Source organism: Clarias gariepinus, chromosome 13 (genome assembly GCF_024256425.1).
Source record: "Clarias gariepinus isolate MV-2021 ecotype Netherlands chromosome 13, CGAR_prim_01v2, whole genome shotgun sequence".
Lineage (NCBI taxonomy): Eukaryota > Metazoa > Chordata > Actinopteri > Siluriformes > Clariidae > Clarias > Clarias gariepinus.
Window position 1 is genome coordinate 9667400 of NC_071112.1, and position 20091 is coordinate 9687490.

At 36.9% G+C, this 20091-nt stretch overlaps 1 protein-coding gene across 1 annotated transcript; it reads left to right on the forward strand.

Annotated features, from left to right (window-relative positions):
• Positions 1-947: 947 nt before the first annotated feature.
• LOC128536125 (homeobox protein HMX2-like) lies at positions 948-5940 on the forward strand. Its single transcript, XM_053510288.1, has 2 exons — positions 948-1535; positions 4653-5940. The coding sequence occupies exons 1-2, from the start codon at positions 1250-1252 to the stop codon at positions 5246-5248; spliced, it is 882 nt and encodes a 293-aa protein (XP_053366263.1). The 5' UTR covers positions 948-1249; the 3' UTR covers positions 5249-5940.
• The last annotated feature ends 14151 nt before the right edge of the window (positions 5941-20091 follow it).

Below are 20091 nucleotides of genomic sequence, written 5' to 3' on the forward strand. Positions count from 1 at the left end.
CTTAAATTAATGATGCGTTAAATAGGGATGAGTTGAGAAATGAGTAATTATTATTATTATTATTATTATTCCATAATCAGCATATTCCCCATTATTACCATCATCTCAAATGTAGATGAGATATTGGCAAAATTACATTCACAAGCATTTAATTAAATTGATATTTTTTTCAATTTGTTTGTCCTATTACGTAGTAGTTTTTCTTCCCTTTTGTACAAGCAAGGTGTGTTCATATGATATAGGCTAGTTACTGTCTCTGGTAGTTAAGCATATAAATATTTTGTATTTGTGTGGTGATGGATCATCTATATATGGCTCAGGCAAATGTGCTCATTTGTATATCTGGCTTGATTTGTACAATCAGATATACAGTTATATCTACATGTTAAAATTACTAAAATGATTGCAATCTTTTGTTGGTTTCTTTTCATGTTGTTTTTACTTTTGCAGCTTAATAAAATTCTTATTTAGCTATGTAATTTAAAATCTGATCTAATTTAAATCTGATCTACAGTCTTGGCGTGGTTTATTTGTCTGCTGGGTTTTATGATTATATACCGGTATACATATAGCCTTATTAAAAAAAATAAATAAATAAACCTCAGGATTTACTTTTTTCTGATATATTAGACTCTTTATTTAAAAAAAAAAAACCTCAGGATTCACTTTTTTCTGATATATTAGACTTTTTATTAAATAAACTATATTGCCTTATTATTGTTGTTTTTAATGCAGAGCCGTCCTAACTCATCGTACTAGGTTCCCCTCACTCTTAACTGAACGCTGTGAAATTTCCGGACTCGGTTTCAGCGCGCGATTGGCCAGCGCGAGGTCTTACCGACATGCAAATGAGGTCGCGCGCGTGACACCCGCCCGGTGAGCAGCAGGAGAGCGCGTGGACAGCCGAGCAAACCGGGGGTGGAATGCACACTCTGCACGAGCCGACGACTTTTACCTGCATAGACACACACGTACACGCACACGTACGAAATCACATGCGCGCGCGCACACACATAGACAAGGCACACACCTTTACACTCACACACACTCACACGCGCAACTTTATACCGTTAAATGCAGCCTAATAGAGATATTGCACATGGACCGGATTCGTTTGGCCCTCCCTGATTTAGTCGCGTGAAGCCGATCATCCGACATCGTCTGAGCCTGCAAGTGTTTAAATTATTGTATTATTTTATTTTATTTATTTTCATTTATTTATTTTTTACATTTTTGGTATGAGGTGAGAATGAGCACGAACTCGCAGGAAAAGTGTGCGAGCGCCCCGGTTTCCAGCTTCACCATCCGCTCCATACTGGGCGCACCAGCTGACACAGGTAGCTCGGCGGATGCGGACGACAAGAGCCCCAAGGTGACAACGCCGCGAAAGCGTGCGCTCTCGGTGTCCGCGTCCGGCTCCGAGGATGAGGCGAGCGGAGCGGAGGCGGAAGACGCGGCGGACTGCTGCTGCCTCTCCGAGCCCGGTCTTCCGGAACCGTGCAGCCGGCACCGCGCGCTCACATTCCCCTGTCTCGGTAAGCACAAACTCTCTTTTTAATCCCTATTAGTAGCATGTCTTATAAGTAGCATGTAGCCATTTGCTAAGGTCGAGAAATTTCTTAAGGAATGTGTCCATCTTTTGTAGGAGTAAAGAAAAAAAGACTTTTAGAATTAGAAAGTTATGGGGGGGGGTGAAAACTAATTCCTTTACTAAAAAATAACTTTATTAATAATAAGTCCTAATACACTGGCCTTAAAAGGTAGTCGACAATACAGGCTCCTGAAGTGGATCATTTCCCCCCCCTTTTTTTAAAGCAAAATTTGCTTTAACTGTGTTAAACTTACAAAGAAGCGTCGGCGCGTTTTAACTCAATTAGGGACATTTAATATTTAAGCAACATTAAATTATTTATATTTTTTGTTATTTAAAATTTCGTTGGTGAAAGTGAAAAAAAACAGCAAAATATCTGGATGTGTTGATCTTGTCACAAATGGTGATAATAATATATGATGAATAAAAATATATAATCATTAGTAGTAGTAGTAATAATAATAACAACAATATGTGTATAAAATACATTACGTTTGGTAGTAATAGCTTTAACCTTGTTGTACTTCACTTTAGGGATGATCAAATAAATTATATAATTATATAATCTAATAAAAATGCAAATATGAAAAATTGAATATGCTAATGCCATCTAATGAATAATAATTCCTCAAAAAGATCTCATTATTCCGTGTTCATCTTATTTTAAGTAACGCATATTAGCGGGAAGTGTGATGTTTATCTATTAGTTTATTTAGTGGATGATATTCTAGTGTCATTCTAGTGAGTTACCTAAAGAAAACAAGCGATCAAAATGAGTCGGAGTGAATAACTGACAACGCCCCCCCCCTTCCTCCACAACCACCACCACACACATACACCATTTTTTTGTACCTCGTGTTGTCGTTGCTGTTTTTTCCCCTTTAAATCCATCACGATGTTAATCAGTGCAGGTGAAAGGTCACATTCATTAACACTTTGTGTTTGTGTGTGTGTGTGTGTATTTGCTTTTCCCGTGCTATGCTGAATTTAATCGAGTCTGATAATTGAATTAACGGCGCCACATTTCCGCAATCGAGCGTTAAATGGAGGCTGATTTTCACTCGGACTGACTGAATTGAGCTTTAACACGCTCGCTCATCTCTCTGAGTTCTCACACATTCGCACACTTATACACACACATAAACACAGCACAGATATCTGATATTAAACGCTACACACAAGCAACAACTTTGTGAGAAATCAATTAACGCGCGTGAGCTGCTCATTTCCCGGTTTCGGTCCATGTGTGCTGTTTTCGGAATATCCCTATCATCAGATATACATTACAGACAGGAATTGTGGGTGCATATACAGTATATATTCTATAACTAACATATAGATATCCATAACTATAATATTAGATATTTATATATTGTATTTTTTACAAAACCCAATTTACATGACTGTTATTTCATTGTAAGCACATACAGCTGTCTCTCAAACTCATGAAAAACTCGTTTTAACAAATGTAACTGTTTGCACTTTAAATGCATTCTTTTAAATTCAGGCATGGGAATGTTTTTAATATATCCTTATTTAGTCAAAAGCTATCTAAGCATGAGACATTTTGGAAGACATTCTGCTAGAAAATGTAGAAAATGGTTAAAATTATATGAGATGATATATGATATATGATATGATTTATAATATATGATGCATATTTATGTAGATAAAGAACAGTACTATGCTGTATGAGTACAGCAGATAAAGAGCATACTGTAACATCCACACAGCAATATGCACATGCTAATGTCAGATTCTACTATTACAGTATGGCACATACTACATAGGATTTTAAACTATATCACAGTGTTAACTTACAGTTATTTAACACCCAGAATGTTGATTGAACATTTCAGAGTTAATTTGTTTTCAAATTAACAGATATATGTATTGCAGTTGTTAAAATAAACACTTGGGGTGTTAAATCAACACTTGGGATTTTGCTGTGTTGGATTAAATTAATATATCTTGCTATTATCTTATTACAGTACTATTGTGCAATGCAGTATATATAATGTTCTATCCTACAAAACTGTACACATTCAGTTAAAGGTTAAAAGGTACAAAATTGTTTTTTTCTGTCACTAGTGTGGTACAGGACCCTTCCCTTAATTGTACACCCTTAATTCTCTTTCCCTGCATGTGCATATACTATACTGTTACTCTACACATGATGTAACCTATTGTATGTTTTACAAAAGGTTCAGTATACAACCATAACGATAATCACATGACAACAAGGAAAGAAGAATTCTAATGAAGAGTCCAGGAAATATAGTACTACTGGATGTAGTAACCCCATTGTAGGGTTTGAGTAAGGAAGTTTAAATGTTTGTTTAGATAAAGAGTTTAGTTGTTATACTATAATAAAAACATAAATTTTACCTATAATAGTACAGCATATTACAATGGAAGTTATAGTATAAAATATACAACAATTATACAATATACATAAAATCCAGAATACACAGTCTCCATAAACAGAGAAGATTTACACTTTTTATTGATGCTATTAAGCAAAACCTCCTCTATATGACTTGACCACTTCTGATGAACTCGTCTTGTAGTTGTGTATGGAATTGTACTTCCTTTAAATTGTCCTTCCTTCTTTGTGCTGGTTCTTTTCCTGGTACACCATGGCCTACCCTACACACACATAGGAAAACATCAAGTGGGCCTTATATAATATGCACAAGAGCTACAGTAAAGATCCTAAAATGGTTCCATAAAGATTTCTAACTTTTGTTACGTCTGATCCTTTTTCTGAAAGCAAACCTTAACTGTTGGGTACTACGTAGAACGTTTCCAGGTTCCTACAAAAGCATAAGTCTGTATAAGACAGTCTGTTGTATAAAGATTATCAAATTATAGCTATACAATTTATAACATGTACAAAAGTACTACTTCTATGAAATGTATAATAAAGACGGACACATTTTAATTATACAGCAGATATAAGATTTACACAGGGCACATTATATTATATCATATCATATTATATTATATTATTATATTATATTATGTTTTAGTTTTAAACTGATTTTATGTTCTGGTGCAGGTTCGAGTAAATCGCTTCTTCCGGGACCGGAAGCAATGGATCGCGCGCACCATCATCACCTGGCGCAGTCGTTATTACCAGATTATCGGGAGGAACACCAGCGCGAGCGGGACAGGGAGCGCTCGTGCGGTCGGGTGTCTCCCGTTTCTGCGGAGCAGCAGCGCGAGGGAGCGGAGAAGCAAAGCGGAGGTGCAGGAGGAGGAGGAAGCGCAGCAAAGAAGAAGACGCGCACGGTGTTCTCGCGTAGCCAGGTGTACCAGCTGGAGTCCACGTTCGACGTGAAGCGCTACCTGAGCAGCTCGGAGCGCGCGTGCCTGGCCTCGAGCTTGCAGCTGACAGAGACCCAAGTAAAGACGTGGTTTCAGAACCGTAGGAACAAGTGGAAGAGGCAGATCTCCGCCGAACTCGAGGCGGCCAACGCCGCGCACGCATCTGCAGCGCATGCGCTAGTCGGCGTACCGCTCGTGCTCCGGGAGAACTCGCTGCTGCGCGTGCCCGTGCCGCGCTCGATCGCGTTCCCGACGCCGCTCTACTACCCTGGAAGTAATTTACCCCCGCTGCCCTTGTACAACCTCTACAACAAAGTCGAATATTAACTCTTCACAGAGCAAAAACAATAAGTTATCATCATCATCATCATCACCATTAGCCTCATTATCATCACTATTATAATTAATAATTATTAAAAATTATTGGAGTCCACATTTATACCGAAATAACATTTCTAATTATGCAGCGATGAAAAGACCCTATGTGTGTAAAACAACAACAACAGCAAGAAGAAACATAAATGCAAAGGAACTCAGTGGAGCACCTTCTGTACATGTTGTATAAGATACACCGTGTGTATACTGGATTATTTTGTACATTTATTTACATTTTCTGTCTCTTTATTATAACCAATTTTACGCGTTATATGTGAGGAGGAAAAAAATGGATTAACTTTATGACTTTCTGCTGTGAAGGAAAAAGGATTAAAATAATAATAATAAAAGTGAGCACTGAATTGAAAATGATTTAACATTACACTGTTTATGAGAGAGAGAGTAAGAGAGTGAGGGACATAATAGTTAACAGTGAGTGAGTGAGATAATGAGTGAGGGTGAGAATAAGTGAGAAAGAGAGTGATTGAGTGCTAGAGTAAGATAGTGAGAATGTGAGTGTGTGAGCAAGTGAGTAAGGACGCAGGTGAGTGAAAGAGAGGCAGTGATGAGAGTGAAACTAAGACTGAGTGAAAGTTTAAGTAAGTTGGATTGAGTGAGTGAGTGAGAGGTTATAAGAAAGTGAGTGAGAGATTAAATAAAAGAATGTAAATAAGAAAGAGTGAGTAAAGAGAGTGAGATAATGAATGAGTGAGTGAGCATGAGACAGGGATCATGAGAAAGTAAGTAAGAGTGAGAGGGTGAGTGATACAGAATTGAGTGAACAAGCGAGGGAGAGGGAGAGAGCAAGTAAATGAGTGAATGAAGTAACGAGTTATCATCACCGGACATGGGAGCAGCAGTGCTCTGTGAGCGTCCACTATCAAACAGAATAGATGCAGTTTATTCTTCACTCTAAATTATTTTATGCTTGATCAGTCTGCTTATTAATCAAGGAGTCTTGTGCTTGTAGAATAACTATTTAATAAATAATTAGAAGCTTAATAAATAAAAATAAATGTTAGCTTATTAATAGGTAGTCATATTTTTATTAAAATATTCATACTTTATAATTAACTATTTATTAAATAATTGTGTACTTGTTACATTACATAAACTGATAATGCACTTTAACATTTCTTTATTAAGTGTAAATGATAAATAAATGATAATCTGCTTATTAAATTATATAATAAATCTATTGTTGAATTTTAATGAGCTATTAAACATTAGTCTGTTACTAAATTAAATAATCAACAGTTTTTTAAACATTTAACTGTTTATTAAATAAGATAGGAAAGGCTACAGCATGACAATTATTCCTGCAACATTTCTAGCCTGTTTTCTTTTTTATTACATATATTTATTATAAATAAAATATTAGCATTCCAATCACACAAAATAAATATAAAACATTGAATATAAATTATTTTAAAATGTCTTACAGTGAAGTGTCACTTGTTAAAATATTGTGTTTACTCACACGTCAGATTGGTTCAGATTGTGTTATTGTGATACAATACACACACACACACACATACACACACACACAATGTAATCTGATCACATTCTTGTCAATCAGTTTTGAGAGGTTTGGCAGTATATGATCCTGGCTCTTATTAGCAAAACACACGCACACACAAACACACAGTGCTTTTGGTATTACAGCTAATAAACTCGCAGACTTACACACAGTTTACAGTAATAATATTATACTAGATTAGGCACACATCATTTAACTGACTCAAATACTTTATTAAGCATATCCAAACTCCTAAAAGACATTATTTAGTCTATTTGTACTGCACATACATAATGTAGCATATAAAAACAGCATATTTAGGTTAGTCTGCTTTAAGTTTAGCATATATCAACTGCTATTTACTGTGTGAGAGCTTTCCTTAAAGAAGAATAAGTATGCTAAATGACAAATGCTATTAAATCAAACTGTGGTAAATTATATTATCCAGTGGGTTTATCTGCTGGATTAAATATTAGAGCAGGTTATATAAAGTATGCAGGTTGAGTAAGCTAAATGGCATGCTAGCAATTTCTTTTAGATAGATCAGCTAGATTGCATAGCAGTATTATTTACATTTGTGAAAAATCTGGAAACTAAGTATAATGATGAAGATAGGTAACACATAGTCCTTAGCCATTAGTTATTACAGACAGCTTACAGGCAGAGTGATGACAGATTGTACCTGAAACAGAACCATTTAGAAAGTTGACATTTCAGATGTGTTCTGTTTGGATGAGAGCAGCAGAGTGTGTTCTAATTAAATGACAGCAGTATAGTATATTCTGAGGCTCAGAGCAGTTTATTGTGTTCTGATTGGCTAAGAGAAGCATAGTGGGGTTTGATTGGCTAAAAGAAGCAAAGTGGGGTTTGATTGGCCGAGAGAGAGATGGTGAGGTTTGATTGGCTGAGAGAAGCACTGTGGGGGCTGATTGGCTGGGATAGCAGGTTTTTCTCTGTCTAACAAGATCAGTGCATTGTGTACAGTAAGTTCTGATTGGTGATGAGAGCAGTGTAGTATGTTCTGATTGGCTGGGAGCAGTATTTTGTGTTTTACTTGGCTGAGAGCAGTGCAGTGGGTTTTAATTAGAGGAGAGTTGTACACTTTGTTACAACTGGTTGAGAGCAGTATGGTGTATTCTCATTGGCTGAGAGGAACACATTGTGATTGGCTGTGATCAGTACAATATGTTCTCATTAGAGGAGAGCTGTACAGTTTGTTCTGATTGGCTGTGAGATGTACACTTTATTACAATCGCTTGAAATAAGTATGTTGTGTTCTGATTGGCTGAGAGTAATACAATGTGATCTGAATGGCTGAAAACAGTGAAGTGTATTCTGACTGACCACAAAATTTTTGTTTATTCCTCTTTATTACTGATTATTTAAGTAAAATGTAGGATGTGTTTAGTAGCCGATAAAATAAACACTAGCGTTATCATGAGAGTTAAAACTGCCTTTAGACTCCTGTCTCTGTGCCTAAATGAATCTGAGGGAACCATAACAAAGAAACCACTTTATGTGTCCCTTTTTTGGCTCCCGCGAGCCACCATAGCGCTACACTAACGCTTTATATGGAAAGTGTTTTATCCCCATTCTACTTTGAATCACAGCTAAATGGAGCAGCTGAGGAGAAAATCCCATTTACACCAATGTCAACTCCCCCCCACCCCCCCCTTTTTTTTTGCTGTGCTGTGTGGTATTTATAGTAAAATTTTCAATAATTGCATGGTATAGTAATTCTTCTTCTTCTTTGTCTTTCGGCTGTTCCCTTTCAGGGGTCGCCACAGCGAATCATCTGCCTCCATCTAACCCTATCCTCTGCATTCTCTTCTCTCACACCAACTAACTTTATGTCCTCTCTCACTGCATCCATAAATCTCCTCTTTGGTCTTCCTCTAGACCTCCTGCCTGGCAGTTCCAACCTCAGCATCCTTCTACCGATATATTCACCATCTCTCCTCTGAACATGTCCAAACCACCTCAATCTGGCCTCTGACTTTATCTCCATTTTTTGCAGGCAAAAAAGTATTTGTCCAAAAAAAAATCCAAAAAATCACATTGTGGGATTTTTAAAGAATTTATTTGCAAATGATGGTGGAAAATATGTATTTGATCAATAACAAAATTTAATCTTAATACTTTGTTATATAGCATTCGTTGGCAATGACAGAGATCAAACATTTTCTGTAAGTCTTCACAAGGTTTTTACACACTGCTGGTATTTTGGCCCATTCCTCCATACAGATCTCCTCTAGGGCAGTGATGTTTTGGGGCTGTCACTGGGCAACACAGACTTTCATTTCCCTCCAAAGATTTTCTATGGGGTTGGATTTCTTCACACCAAGCTGCTTACTTATTGCAGATTCAGTGTTCCCAGCCTGGTGCAAGTCTATAATTTTGTTTGGTGTTTGGTCTTGGCAATAGTGGAGTTTGAAGTGTGACTGTTTGAGGTTGCGGACAGGTGTCTTTTATACAGATGCCATTAATACAGATAATGAGTGTAAGACAGAGGAGCCTCTTAAAAAAGAAGTTACAGGTCTGTGAGAGCCATAAATCTTGCTTGTTTGTAAATGACCAAATACTTATTCTCCACCTTCTCTAATAAATTCTTTACAATGTGATTTTCTTATTTTTTCTCATTTTGGCTCTAATAGTTGAGGTATACCTATGATGAAAATGACAGGCCTCTCTCATCTTTTGAAGTGGGAGAACTTGTACAGTTGGTGGCTGACTGATTCCTTTTTGCCCCACTTTTTAAAAAAATGTAACGTTGCAGCATTACATCTAAGACCAACATGGCTAACTGTGAATGAAATGATAGACCTACTAAAGCGAGTGCTCTAACGTAAAAAAAGTAGTTTACAGCTGCACTATTGTCAGAGCTACTAAAATTGTGAATTAAGGGTGAATTTACCAGGAAATTTTTTTAAATGTAAATTTGTCTTGCATGATTTTTTTTACGTCGTTGTTGCTTTACTTCTCTCTCCCTCTCTCCCTCTCCCTCCCTCTCTCTCCCACTCTTTTTTCCCCAGAGTGGACGATGAAGCGGCTCATTATTCTATTTAAAAGCTGTAATTTTTTAGTGCACTCCTCCGCCTCTACATTATTTGCTCGTTTAGTTAAACGATGTTTCTAATTGGATCATAATTAAGCCTAATGAGTCTGACTCGCCCCAAATCATCTTAATCCAACATGGCAGCCCCTGTGCTTTAAAAGGCTAATTACCCAGAATGCTCAGCGTCATTATACAAATTGAAGGAAGAGCAAAGCACTCTTAGATTTATACAGTCATATATAGACATATAAACTATTATTTTCACCTTAGAACAAAAAAGTCACATATTAATCGAATTAAGAATATATGCTTTTTATAGTAACAAAAAATATAAATGAATTAAAAACACAATGAATGCGACAAGGGCATTGGTGGCTCAGTGGTAGGCTTCCAGCCTGCCATGATGGCCTGGGTTCAGTTTCCACCCAATGCCCAAACCTCATGTAGAACCAGTCCTAAGCTGGATAAAATGGGAGGGTTGTGTCAGAAAGGCATCCGGCGTAGAACCTGTGCCTAGCTGTTGAATGGATCAGATGGTCTGCTGTGGTGATCCATTGGTGGAAGTAAGACAAGACATATTACCAACATTGCAGAAATGCCTCCTTTTTTTCTAAGGCTCAGTTCAAGTTAAGTCTCGTTACTTCATGTTGGCATTATCCAATCATCAAGGTTAATCAAATCAAATCTGGGACATGATATAGCACACAAAGACCATAGAACCCTCTAGATATAGGGTATAGAAAAGAACCCTTGAGATATATTGAACAGAGAGCCTAGAATCATATTGCATAAATAACACCATAGAAATATAGATCATCCAAAAACAACAAAGAAACCTAAAAAAAACCTGAGAACACATAATCTGTAAATATAGTATACAGGCAATTTAAAACCCTGGAGACATAGTGCACTGAGAACATAGAACCCTGGAGATATTGGTCTTTTGGCTGTTTCTCTCAATGGGTCACCACAGCGGACCATCAACCCGGCACAGGTTTTATGCTGGATGCCCTTCCTGACATAACCCTCTTATTTTATCCCAGCATGCAGTGACTAGTTAGTATGGGGTGTGGCAATATACTGACAGCATTGCTTAAACACAGATTCTCAGATCCCCAAACCAACAACCTAAAGCTTTAGCCACCTGAGCTACTAATATAGCTAATATAATAATAATTTATTAGGGCATTTGTAATTTAGTAACAGTCATTTTATTATTGTATCATTGTGCTTGTAGTCATTTAGGAAAGCATTTAATAGGTCTATATTTATTTATTCCTTGTTTATTTATGGTTAGTGTGTTTACATTTATAATTGATGAGCGTGATTGTCATGCTTGATTAACAGAGCCTGAGACAGAATGGGAACATTATTAATAACTGTGAATATCATATTGTGACAGGTGTTGCCCTCTATCCTTCCACAATGCACTGCGCATGCTAAAAATAAAAAACACATTTTATAAACAAGTACATTTATTAATAAAAAAGGAAAGTAAGAGTAAAGAAGAAATTTTTAGTTATTTATTTCAAGCTGAAGCCCAGGACAGGAAGAGGTTGTGTACAAACATAGTGTATGTATTGATAAAAAGTGGATTTACATACTGATAAGGCCCAGCATGTGTGTGTTTGTGTGTGTGTGTGTGTGTGTGTGTGTGTGTGTGTGTGTGTGTGTGTGTGTGTGTGCATGTGTGTGTGTGTGTGAGACACCCATCTTTCTCTCTTTTACACAAAACACATTTGTAACCATTAGTTGCTTCTCTTGTTTCATGTTCTGTGTCTTCTCAGAGCCAACAGAGACCCCAGAGAGAGAGAGAGAGAGAGAGAGAGAGAGAAGGAGAGAGAGAGACTGGTGGTGGTGGTGGTGGAGAGTGGGTGGGTGGGGGGGAACCTGAGCTGCCCTCGGGAAGCTTTTAAAGAGGGTCGGTGGAGGTAAAAACAGCTCTTCAAAAGAAGTGTCGTTACATTACAGAGTAATTAGTGTTTCACCGGAGACCTGCTTAACACAGTGTGTGTGTGTGTGTGTGTGTGTGTGTGTGTGTGTGTGTGTGTGTGTGTGGCCTTTTAATGCTTTTATACTGTATAAACATAATTGATGGTGAAAGGAAAACTGCAATTACCATACGCTTATGTGCAAAAGTTTTCACAGAAAATCCATACAAATGAATTACACACGGAGTGAACACACATTTAGGTTCTGAATCTGCCTTATTTTTTCTATTATTAAAGCAAAATTAAAAGTTTTTTTTACATGCTTATGCTGACAATTTCTGGCAAATGTGTAACTATTGCTGTGAACTGTATTTATGTCCCAATTTGCTCTTACTTGAATATTTTCTTCAGTCTTATTGTATATGTCTTTTACATTCATTGTCTAACTTTGCTGAGTTTTCTAATTGATATAATAGACATATAAGACTGAAGAAAATATTTTATACATAAAAAAACAATGTTAAGATTTAAAAGATTCATTAACATAGCTCTAATACAAATTTAATTAATATACACTGGACATTACGTAAACCCTTAAAGCGGCGATAATATTTTGGTCCAAAAGAACAAGACATGTAAAGGTAAAAAAGTTTTTTTTTTCTCAGAGGAAAGGTAAGGAGTCTAAATTGAATTGTTGTGTGTAAAATTGTTCTTAATGCAATTATTTTGCCTATTCCTTTGAAACAATAAGGTATCAAAATCTATATCTTCTATATCTGTTACTCGCTGACTTGCTTTCTTGCTGTTAAAATGCTAAGAGTGTCTTTAAAAGCGTGCACACACACACACACACACACACACACACACACACACACAAATTGCACACATACATACACTGAGAGAAAGAGCTTTACCCAGCGGCCCATTCAGAATGACAGTTATCACATTAAAATCATATTAGCATAGAGCGGCTTAACTCTAAAGGTCAAAGGTCATGTGATCAAAGGTTATATCCTGTGGGAAGGAAGGGATGATCCTGTGTTCTGTAACACAATCTCTCCATCTCAATAAATCACCAGAATAAAAAAGAGAGAAAGAGAGAGAGAGTACATTAGCTGAATCTACTTCTGAGGATTCCCTAGTGCACTACTGCTTTTTAGTGTTTAGTGAGTCATCATCATAGTGACATGTACAAAGATAAATTAATGGCTCAAACAGATAGACAACTATCCAGAGAGGTAGAGATAAACAGACATTAGTAAAGAAAAAAAATATATACATACAGACACATTGATAAACACATGCACAAGGAGACAGACTGATAGACAGACAAACAAAGAGAAAGACAGACAGACATATTGCTATGTAGAGACAGACTGACAGATTTGAGTGATATGTATAGTCTAAAAGATAAACAGAGAGGGAGACAGACAGACCGGCACACTGATAGACAACTGAACAGGCAGACAGACAGACAATTAGAAATTGGACAGATAGCCAAATAAATGTACAAACAGATAGATAGATAGACAGGTTAATTATTGATGCTGTAAAGAAATGTACAGATAGACAGACAGACAGACTGATCATTGAACAGATCAAGAGCGTAGTGTGCTATTGTACGTGTCATTCTCTTTCCTAGTGTCTGTCTAGCAGTGTTGTCTCACTGAACCATTCCAAACCTCATGAAAAAAAAATCAATGGGGTCAAACTCATGAACTGTGCTAAAGGTCATGACCCCTGGTAGCTCGAAGGGAAAAGAAACAGACGGAGGTGGAGTGTGAGCAGAGGTCTTTGACCTTAAACCCTGAGATTAGTATCGGTATCACTACTCGTGTTCGGTTCTGTTCTCCTGCCCTCCAACTGCAACCACAAAGACTCCACCTACCCCTATGGTGGTACCCCCCCCCCCCCCCGCCCCTATTGTTATCCCCCACCATCACCCCTACCTTTCTTTGAATTTGAACAAACAGCAGGATCAGTAACTGGTTAAACTCAGAAAGAAAAGTCTTTCCACATATATACTGTATGTTTGAATGAAGTTAAATTATTTGCCAAAAAAAAAAGAAAAAATTTTAAGATAATTTTTAGAAAAAAATTTGAATCATTTGAAAATCCAGCACAAAACATTTATACACAACTTTACTAGTAGGGGTGTTTAAGTCAAACCGGGAGATGAAATTTCTGAAAAACTCCCTGACATGGCAATAAAAAAAAACCTTGAGAACATTTAATGGTGCAAACATTTTCAAAAAGGCCATACGTCCAGGAAATCCAGGCCGAGGTGGCTCAGAGCTCACAGAGAGTGTCGTTTTTACTTTCATAACAGCATTGTTATTCTGATAAGGACCACCAACATCATCAGCCTTAAAGTAAGTTCAGAAGAACCTGTTTCTCTGATAACAATCACAAGCTGTTACACAAGTTGCTGGTGTACATGAGGTTTGACATGCACAAAATTAGGAGGGGAAAAAAAGTGACAGTATGAAAGCAGGATTTAATGCCGATACAGGATCAGGCGTAACTTTATGACTTTGCTGGAAGATTATGTGACTTTCCTTTGATGAAATGATTCTCAGTGCTCCTTGAGGTTAAGAGGTTAATGCTAACTCTTTTTTAGTTTGTAGTTATTTTTATTATGGTTATGGTTAATGGTTACCTGGTATTATAATTGAACTATAACAAATTGTGTGTGTGTGTGTGTGTGCGTGTGTGTGTGCGTGTGCATGTGTGTGTGTAAGAGAGAAAGAGAGAGAGAGAGATGGACAGTAAAATTAACTAAATTTGTGCACTGATGGAATTCACTTTAAATGAACCCGCCCCCACTTTCACCCTCCAAACCGTTAATCCTTTCTGATCAAAGCGTCCCACAGGGACGTGCGATTAAAACTGGAACCATCGGCAGTCGTTCAGAAAGTAATACGAGACTGACAGACAGAGGGACAAACAGAGAAAGAGGGACAGACAGATCTTAGGTGTCATGCAAGGGATTAACAAGGGATAAACACATGATCTAACAGAACGCTAAGGGCACTAAGTCACTCACATGTAGGGAATGAGGGATCGTCAAACAAGGATTTAATACGGAAATTACACACATGCTCTAACACACTGTGGGTTGTAAAAGTGTAAAGAAGACACTACTTAGGGTGTTAAGTCACTGTGTTAAATTTAGTGTGGTTCCCAAACAAACAAACTAACTCCTCTTTCCATCATCCACTACAATTATGTCCACTAAATATCATGTGGAGAATGTGTCTATGTCAAACCATTTATTGTGCACTTCACACTTATGGACACCCTATGAAAAGCTCATATAGACACTCCATGTTGTGTTCTTATAGACAGCCTATGCTGCTTCCTACTCCCTGCTCTGATTGCAGGGGATGTTGGTGAAGGGAACTTCCTTCAACAAAACCCCACCATTAAAAACACCCTGAGAAGTTACCAGCACAGATGTGCATTACCATGGTAAACATAAGCATCTCGGGTACCTGGAAAGTTCACACTATGGACATTAAATATTAAATATTTATTCAATCAAAAACTGATTTTAAACATATACTAATTAAATATATATAACCTATAAATGATTACAGATGTATGGAGATTTATTTTTTCTTTTTTTTTTTTTTTACACATTACTTGCCTATATAATACTAACGATTTCTTGATTTAAAAAAAAAAAAATTGTGTCCTTTTAATATGATGGTGTCCTCGATAATAATGATAATAAATATATAAATAGTTTTTTTGGGAAAATATTCATTCCTTTTCGTGGTGAAGTGAAGACATGTTGTTCACTCGTTCCCCATGCCGGTCGCAGTTCCCTTTGAACTGAACATTTTGCTCCCTGCAGTTTGGAACGACAATTCACATGGCTGAACGCCATGCGAAGTATGTTTGCAGGGTACTTCAGGCTGATCGGAATGCACCTTATGTAGTGCACTTATAGACACTCTATGTCGTGAACTTATAGACACCATATTTAGCACACTTATAGACACACTACATATTGTTCTTAAAGAAAGCCCCTGGAGTGTATAGACAACCTATGTAGTGCATTTATAGATACTATATATAGTGCACTTATAGACACCCTACTGTATGTATGCATAATGTATGCAGTGCATTGGTAAATGACTTATGTACATTGGTACCTTGCCATACAAATTTTATCTGTTCATGAGGCGAGTTCTTAAAACAAATATTATATTGCGAAATGCATTTTCCCATGGGAAATAATGTAAATGTAGATAATCCTATTGAGATATAAAAAAAATATAACCAATATTACCCATTTCCAACACTTGAATTATATATTTTTGCCTCTAAAAATAATCAAAACAAAAAAAAAGAATGTAAATGAAGTAACATGAAATATATAAACATTAAACCTCACTCAACCTTAATTTATCTTGGCACCGCCTGCTTTAAAAACTAAACTGAGGGCCTGTCCACACGGAGACGCATTTCGCTGTATACGTATACATTTTTTATCGTATTGGCGTTTCGTCCACACGGATCCGGCGTTTTAGGAGACTGAAACCGCTATTTTTTTAAACCGGGTCCCAAAGTGGATAAATCTGAAAACAACGCCCTTGCGATTTCGTGTGTACGGCCAATCCGTATATTTTGTGAAACGATGATGTCATCACATCACGTGTCGGCTGCGTCACACGGAACAGCAACAACAATAATGGCGGACTACATGATTGTGTTCGTTTAAGCCTACTAGCTTTATTACAGCAAAATCTATTGCTTTGATGCAACTGTTATAAGCAACAAGCGATAATGGACAACACAATCTTGGTTCGTATACAGCGCGAAGGTTATGTGCATGCTCAAAATCTTCTTCTCCGTGTACAGTGTATCTCTATGGCAGAATTACAGCGCCCCATACTGGTCTGGCATATATACTACACCGTTTTCAGTGGTTTCGTGTGTACGCAGATATTTCTTAAGACGACGCCGGGTTTTACGAAAAAAATGATCGAATAGGGAAGGCACCGGCTCCCTTTTCTTCTTGTTGTTGTGCTTGTTAACATTTTTAGGACCGATGATGCTATGTTTTCAGTAAATCTTGCACAAAATTCATATGCCAAGGTACCACTGCATGTTAGTGCTGAACAACCAAATTGCCCCTTTTACTAGACAGATAATGTTATAACTTTCTTGGATTATGTTTGTCCCCTAAATAGGATGTAAATGTTATTACTTCAGCACTTAATAATAGTGCTCTAATTTCTTTTGTGTAAGCCCTTATTAGTATTTTATACTCTTCGTAGTGCACTACATGCTAAAGTAAAAGTTAAATATTTCCTACTGTGATCAGGCCTGTGTCTCAAAGAAATATAATATCGTTAGAATGTCATCCTGAAGACTGAAAGAATGGATCAATTGAGCGGTAGAAAAGGAGGGACAGAAAGAGGGGGTAAAAGGAAGTGAGCAGGTTTGTTCTTCCTGCAATTAACATTCATGCTTAGCTGTGCTGAACTAATGCATCATCGCATTACTGCTTATGGCCAAAAAACAAGAAAACACAGAGAGAGAGAGAGAAAGAGAGAGAGAGAGAGAGAGAGAAAGGAAAGTTTAGGAATTTTAAATTTAAGCACACTATTGTTTAATACAAGCACATAAAAAAACCTATCTGCAAAAAGTTTAGCATTCAACCTGGAATTAAGTTTTTTTTTTTTTTCAGGAAAGAAAAAATAAGAGACTTCCTGAATTAGCATGTTAGCATATTACACTCCTAAAGATTTAGCAGTCAGCTGAATTTAGCAGTTACTAAACACCACCACTCTTTCACAAGTTTTAGCAAGATATACGTTAGATTGTTCTGACTGATCTTCAAACAGGTCAATAGAGTTGGTTTAGCTAATTACAGAAAAGAATAAATGCAATAGCAGCATACTATTAGCAATGTATTAGCTCAAGTAGCTAAAGCACTTTAACATGATAGTTTTGTCTTTATTTACTAAGCACACCACCACTTGTCTTGAAAAGTTAGGAAGAAGTATTATTGCTCACTGGATTTTTTAAATATCATAAGAGTTAATATGAGATTAGCATGTTTTTTAAAAAAAAATAACAGAAGTGTTAAATGAATTACACGCTGAGTTAATAGCATGCTATGTTTTTTCTTCTCACAGGACCCTACAAGATTTCTTAGTGATTAGTTTCTGTTTTGTAAGTAGAAGTAGCAGTATCTGGGGAGCGCATGATCTCTTATTTTGCTAAGCAAACAAGTTTGGTTTTCTTTACAAGTTATAATGACTACTTTTTCTCATTAACTCTCATAGTTTCTCATACACTACTATGTGTGATTTATGCTAACATTGTGGAATTTAAAATAAAAACTGAAAAACCCTTACAGTGACTACCTTGTTGTCAAATCACAAAAACGTATGGAAGAAGTACCAGTAACTGTCACTGGGCTATTATACAGATGTATTTTAAAACCCAAAAAATAACATATAGATTATTTTATGATCACCTGATGACCTATCAGATTATCTGATGCTGTATCACACAGATAAAAGAGCAACCTAGCAACTGATTGCTTCTGTTCTGTTGATTATTTTCATATCCAGTATGTTATGGTGGACATACTGACATAACTTATTCAAAAAAAGAAACAAGCATGTAAAAATGGATGAAAAAGGCAAAAATGGTATTTATTTGCATACGTTTGATTTGTTATAATAACATAATTACTTTAGATGGGGATTCAGCCTTGTGTTAGAAGCTGGTCAGCTCATGTACATAAGAAAGTTAACAGAACAAGACCAATGCATTAGATATTTAGCTAGGGAATCAAAATGGCGACTTTGATGTCTAAAAGAATGTGTTTTTTAGTTGAATTAATTGATGCAGGTCATTCTTAGGGTAAAATATATCTACCTTTGCTAAACTCTTGTTAGTGTGAAAGTGGAATAAAAAAAGGAAAAACTTTTTGTTTAAACACCAACACACACACAAGCTGAGACCTGAACACTGCAGATTTGTAATACAGCAGGTAGGGTGACGATCTTAAGCACGCTCAGGTGCATGATTATTAGGATAACAGATTGGAGTTTAAAAACATCTCCTTACTTGCTTACATCCATCAAAATTGGTGCACGCACATACACACACACTTACAAACACAAACTCTTAATGGATGACTGATGCACTTGATTGATGAGTTGTGACTGAGCTGAACTTTAAACTTGAACAGAAACACAGATCCTAATCTGTATGTGTGTGTGTGTGTGTGTCTGTGTGTGTGCTCCTGGACCCAAATAAGTAAGACAATTTCTCTAAATCTCTGAGAGACAATCATGACTTGTTTTGCACTATAAAAAGCGTTTTAATACATAAACTGCTTTATGTTACGTGGTTGGCACTGAGTTTGAGATCTACAAAGGGCCAGATGGTGTGCACGATGGTGATTTGGTAACATTAAGGTTAAAGCTTTGGGATCTTCTGCAGTGACATGTATAGATGATGAGATGAGAGACTAGGACAGGCTGAAAGACTAAAGACAGCTGCATCATCATTATTGTTTTCATAGAGAGATGAAGTGAGGGTAAATTCACACTTACATCACAATCTAGCTTTCTATTCTCTTATATTGTTAATTTGTTTTTTTATTTGCTTTAATATTAAAGTTTAAAGATCATGCATTTCTCACTTTAATCATAACATGAACATACATGTTGTTTAATGATGTGTTTTCTTTTACAGCTATGATTAACTTCACATTAGTTTAAATCAGTCACTTCATCCAAGGCCGCTGATTTTCACCAACATGGCCACCAAGAGCATCCTCCCATGTGTGATGTTGGATTAGGAGCGCACCATCTCCCTCTTCCTCGCTCAGCGTTTCCCTCTCGGCGGTGTGTACCTGTTAGGAAATTGAATCTAGTTTTAGCCAAGAGAAATAATTACTGTTCTAATCAGCGTAATTCATCGTGATGGCCGATTCGTTTCATTCAGCACTTCTACCTAATGAACATCCCTGCTCACTGAAAAACAGGTTTTTAGCAGAACGTCGATAATGTAGCCAAGCTCTTAGCGAGAAACGGCCACGATTACCTGCTGTGTATCAGAGACGCTCGTTTAAACAAACACACGCTTTCATCAGCTGGATGAAACAAAACACGAGACCTGTTTTGGACGATTTAAACCTCGAAAGAAAAAGAACAGAATCAGTACCTAAACAAAGGGGCATTCAGACCAAGTGAAAGGGTATAACTTAAAAGAGAAGGAAGGAAAGACAAGACTACAGGATAAAATGGTTAAAAGA

What these genes read in the sequence shown, in the direction of transcription:
- LOC128536125 (XM_053510288.1), top strand. Translation starts at nt 1,250, where the DNA reads ATGAGCACGAACTCGCAGGAAAAGTGTGCGAGCGCCCCGGTTTCCAGC. An exon ending in GCTCACATTCCCCTGTCTCG is followed by an intron (nt 1,536 to 4,652) that starts GTAAGCACAAAC and finishes GTTCTGGTGCAG; the next exon opens with GTTCGAGTAAATCGCTTCTT.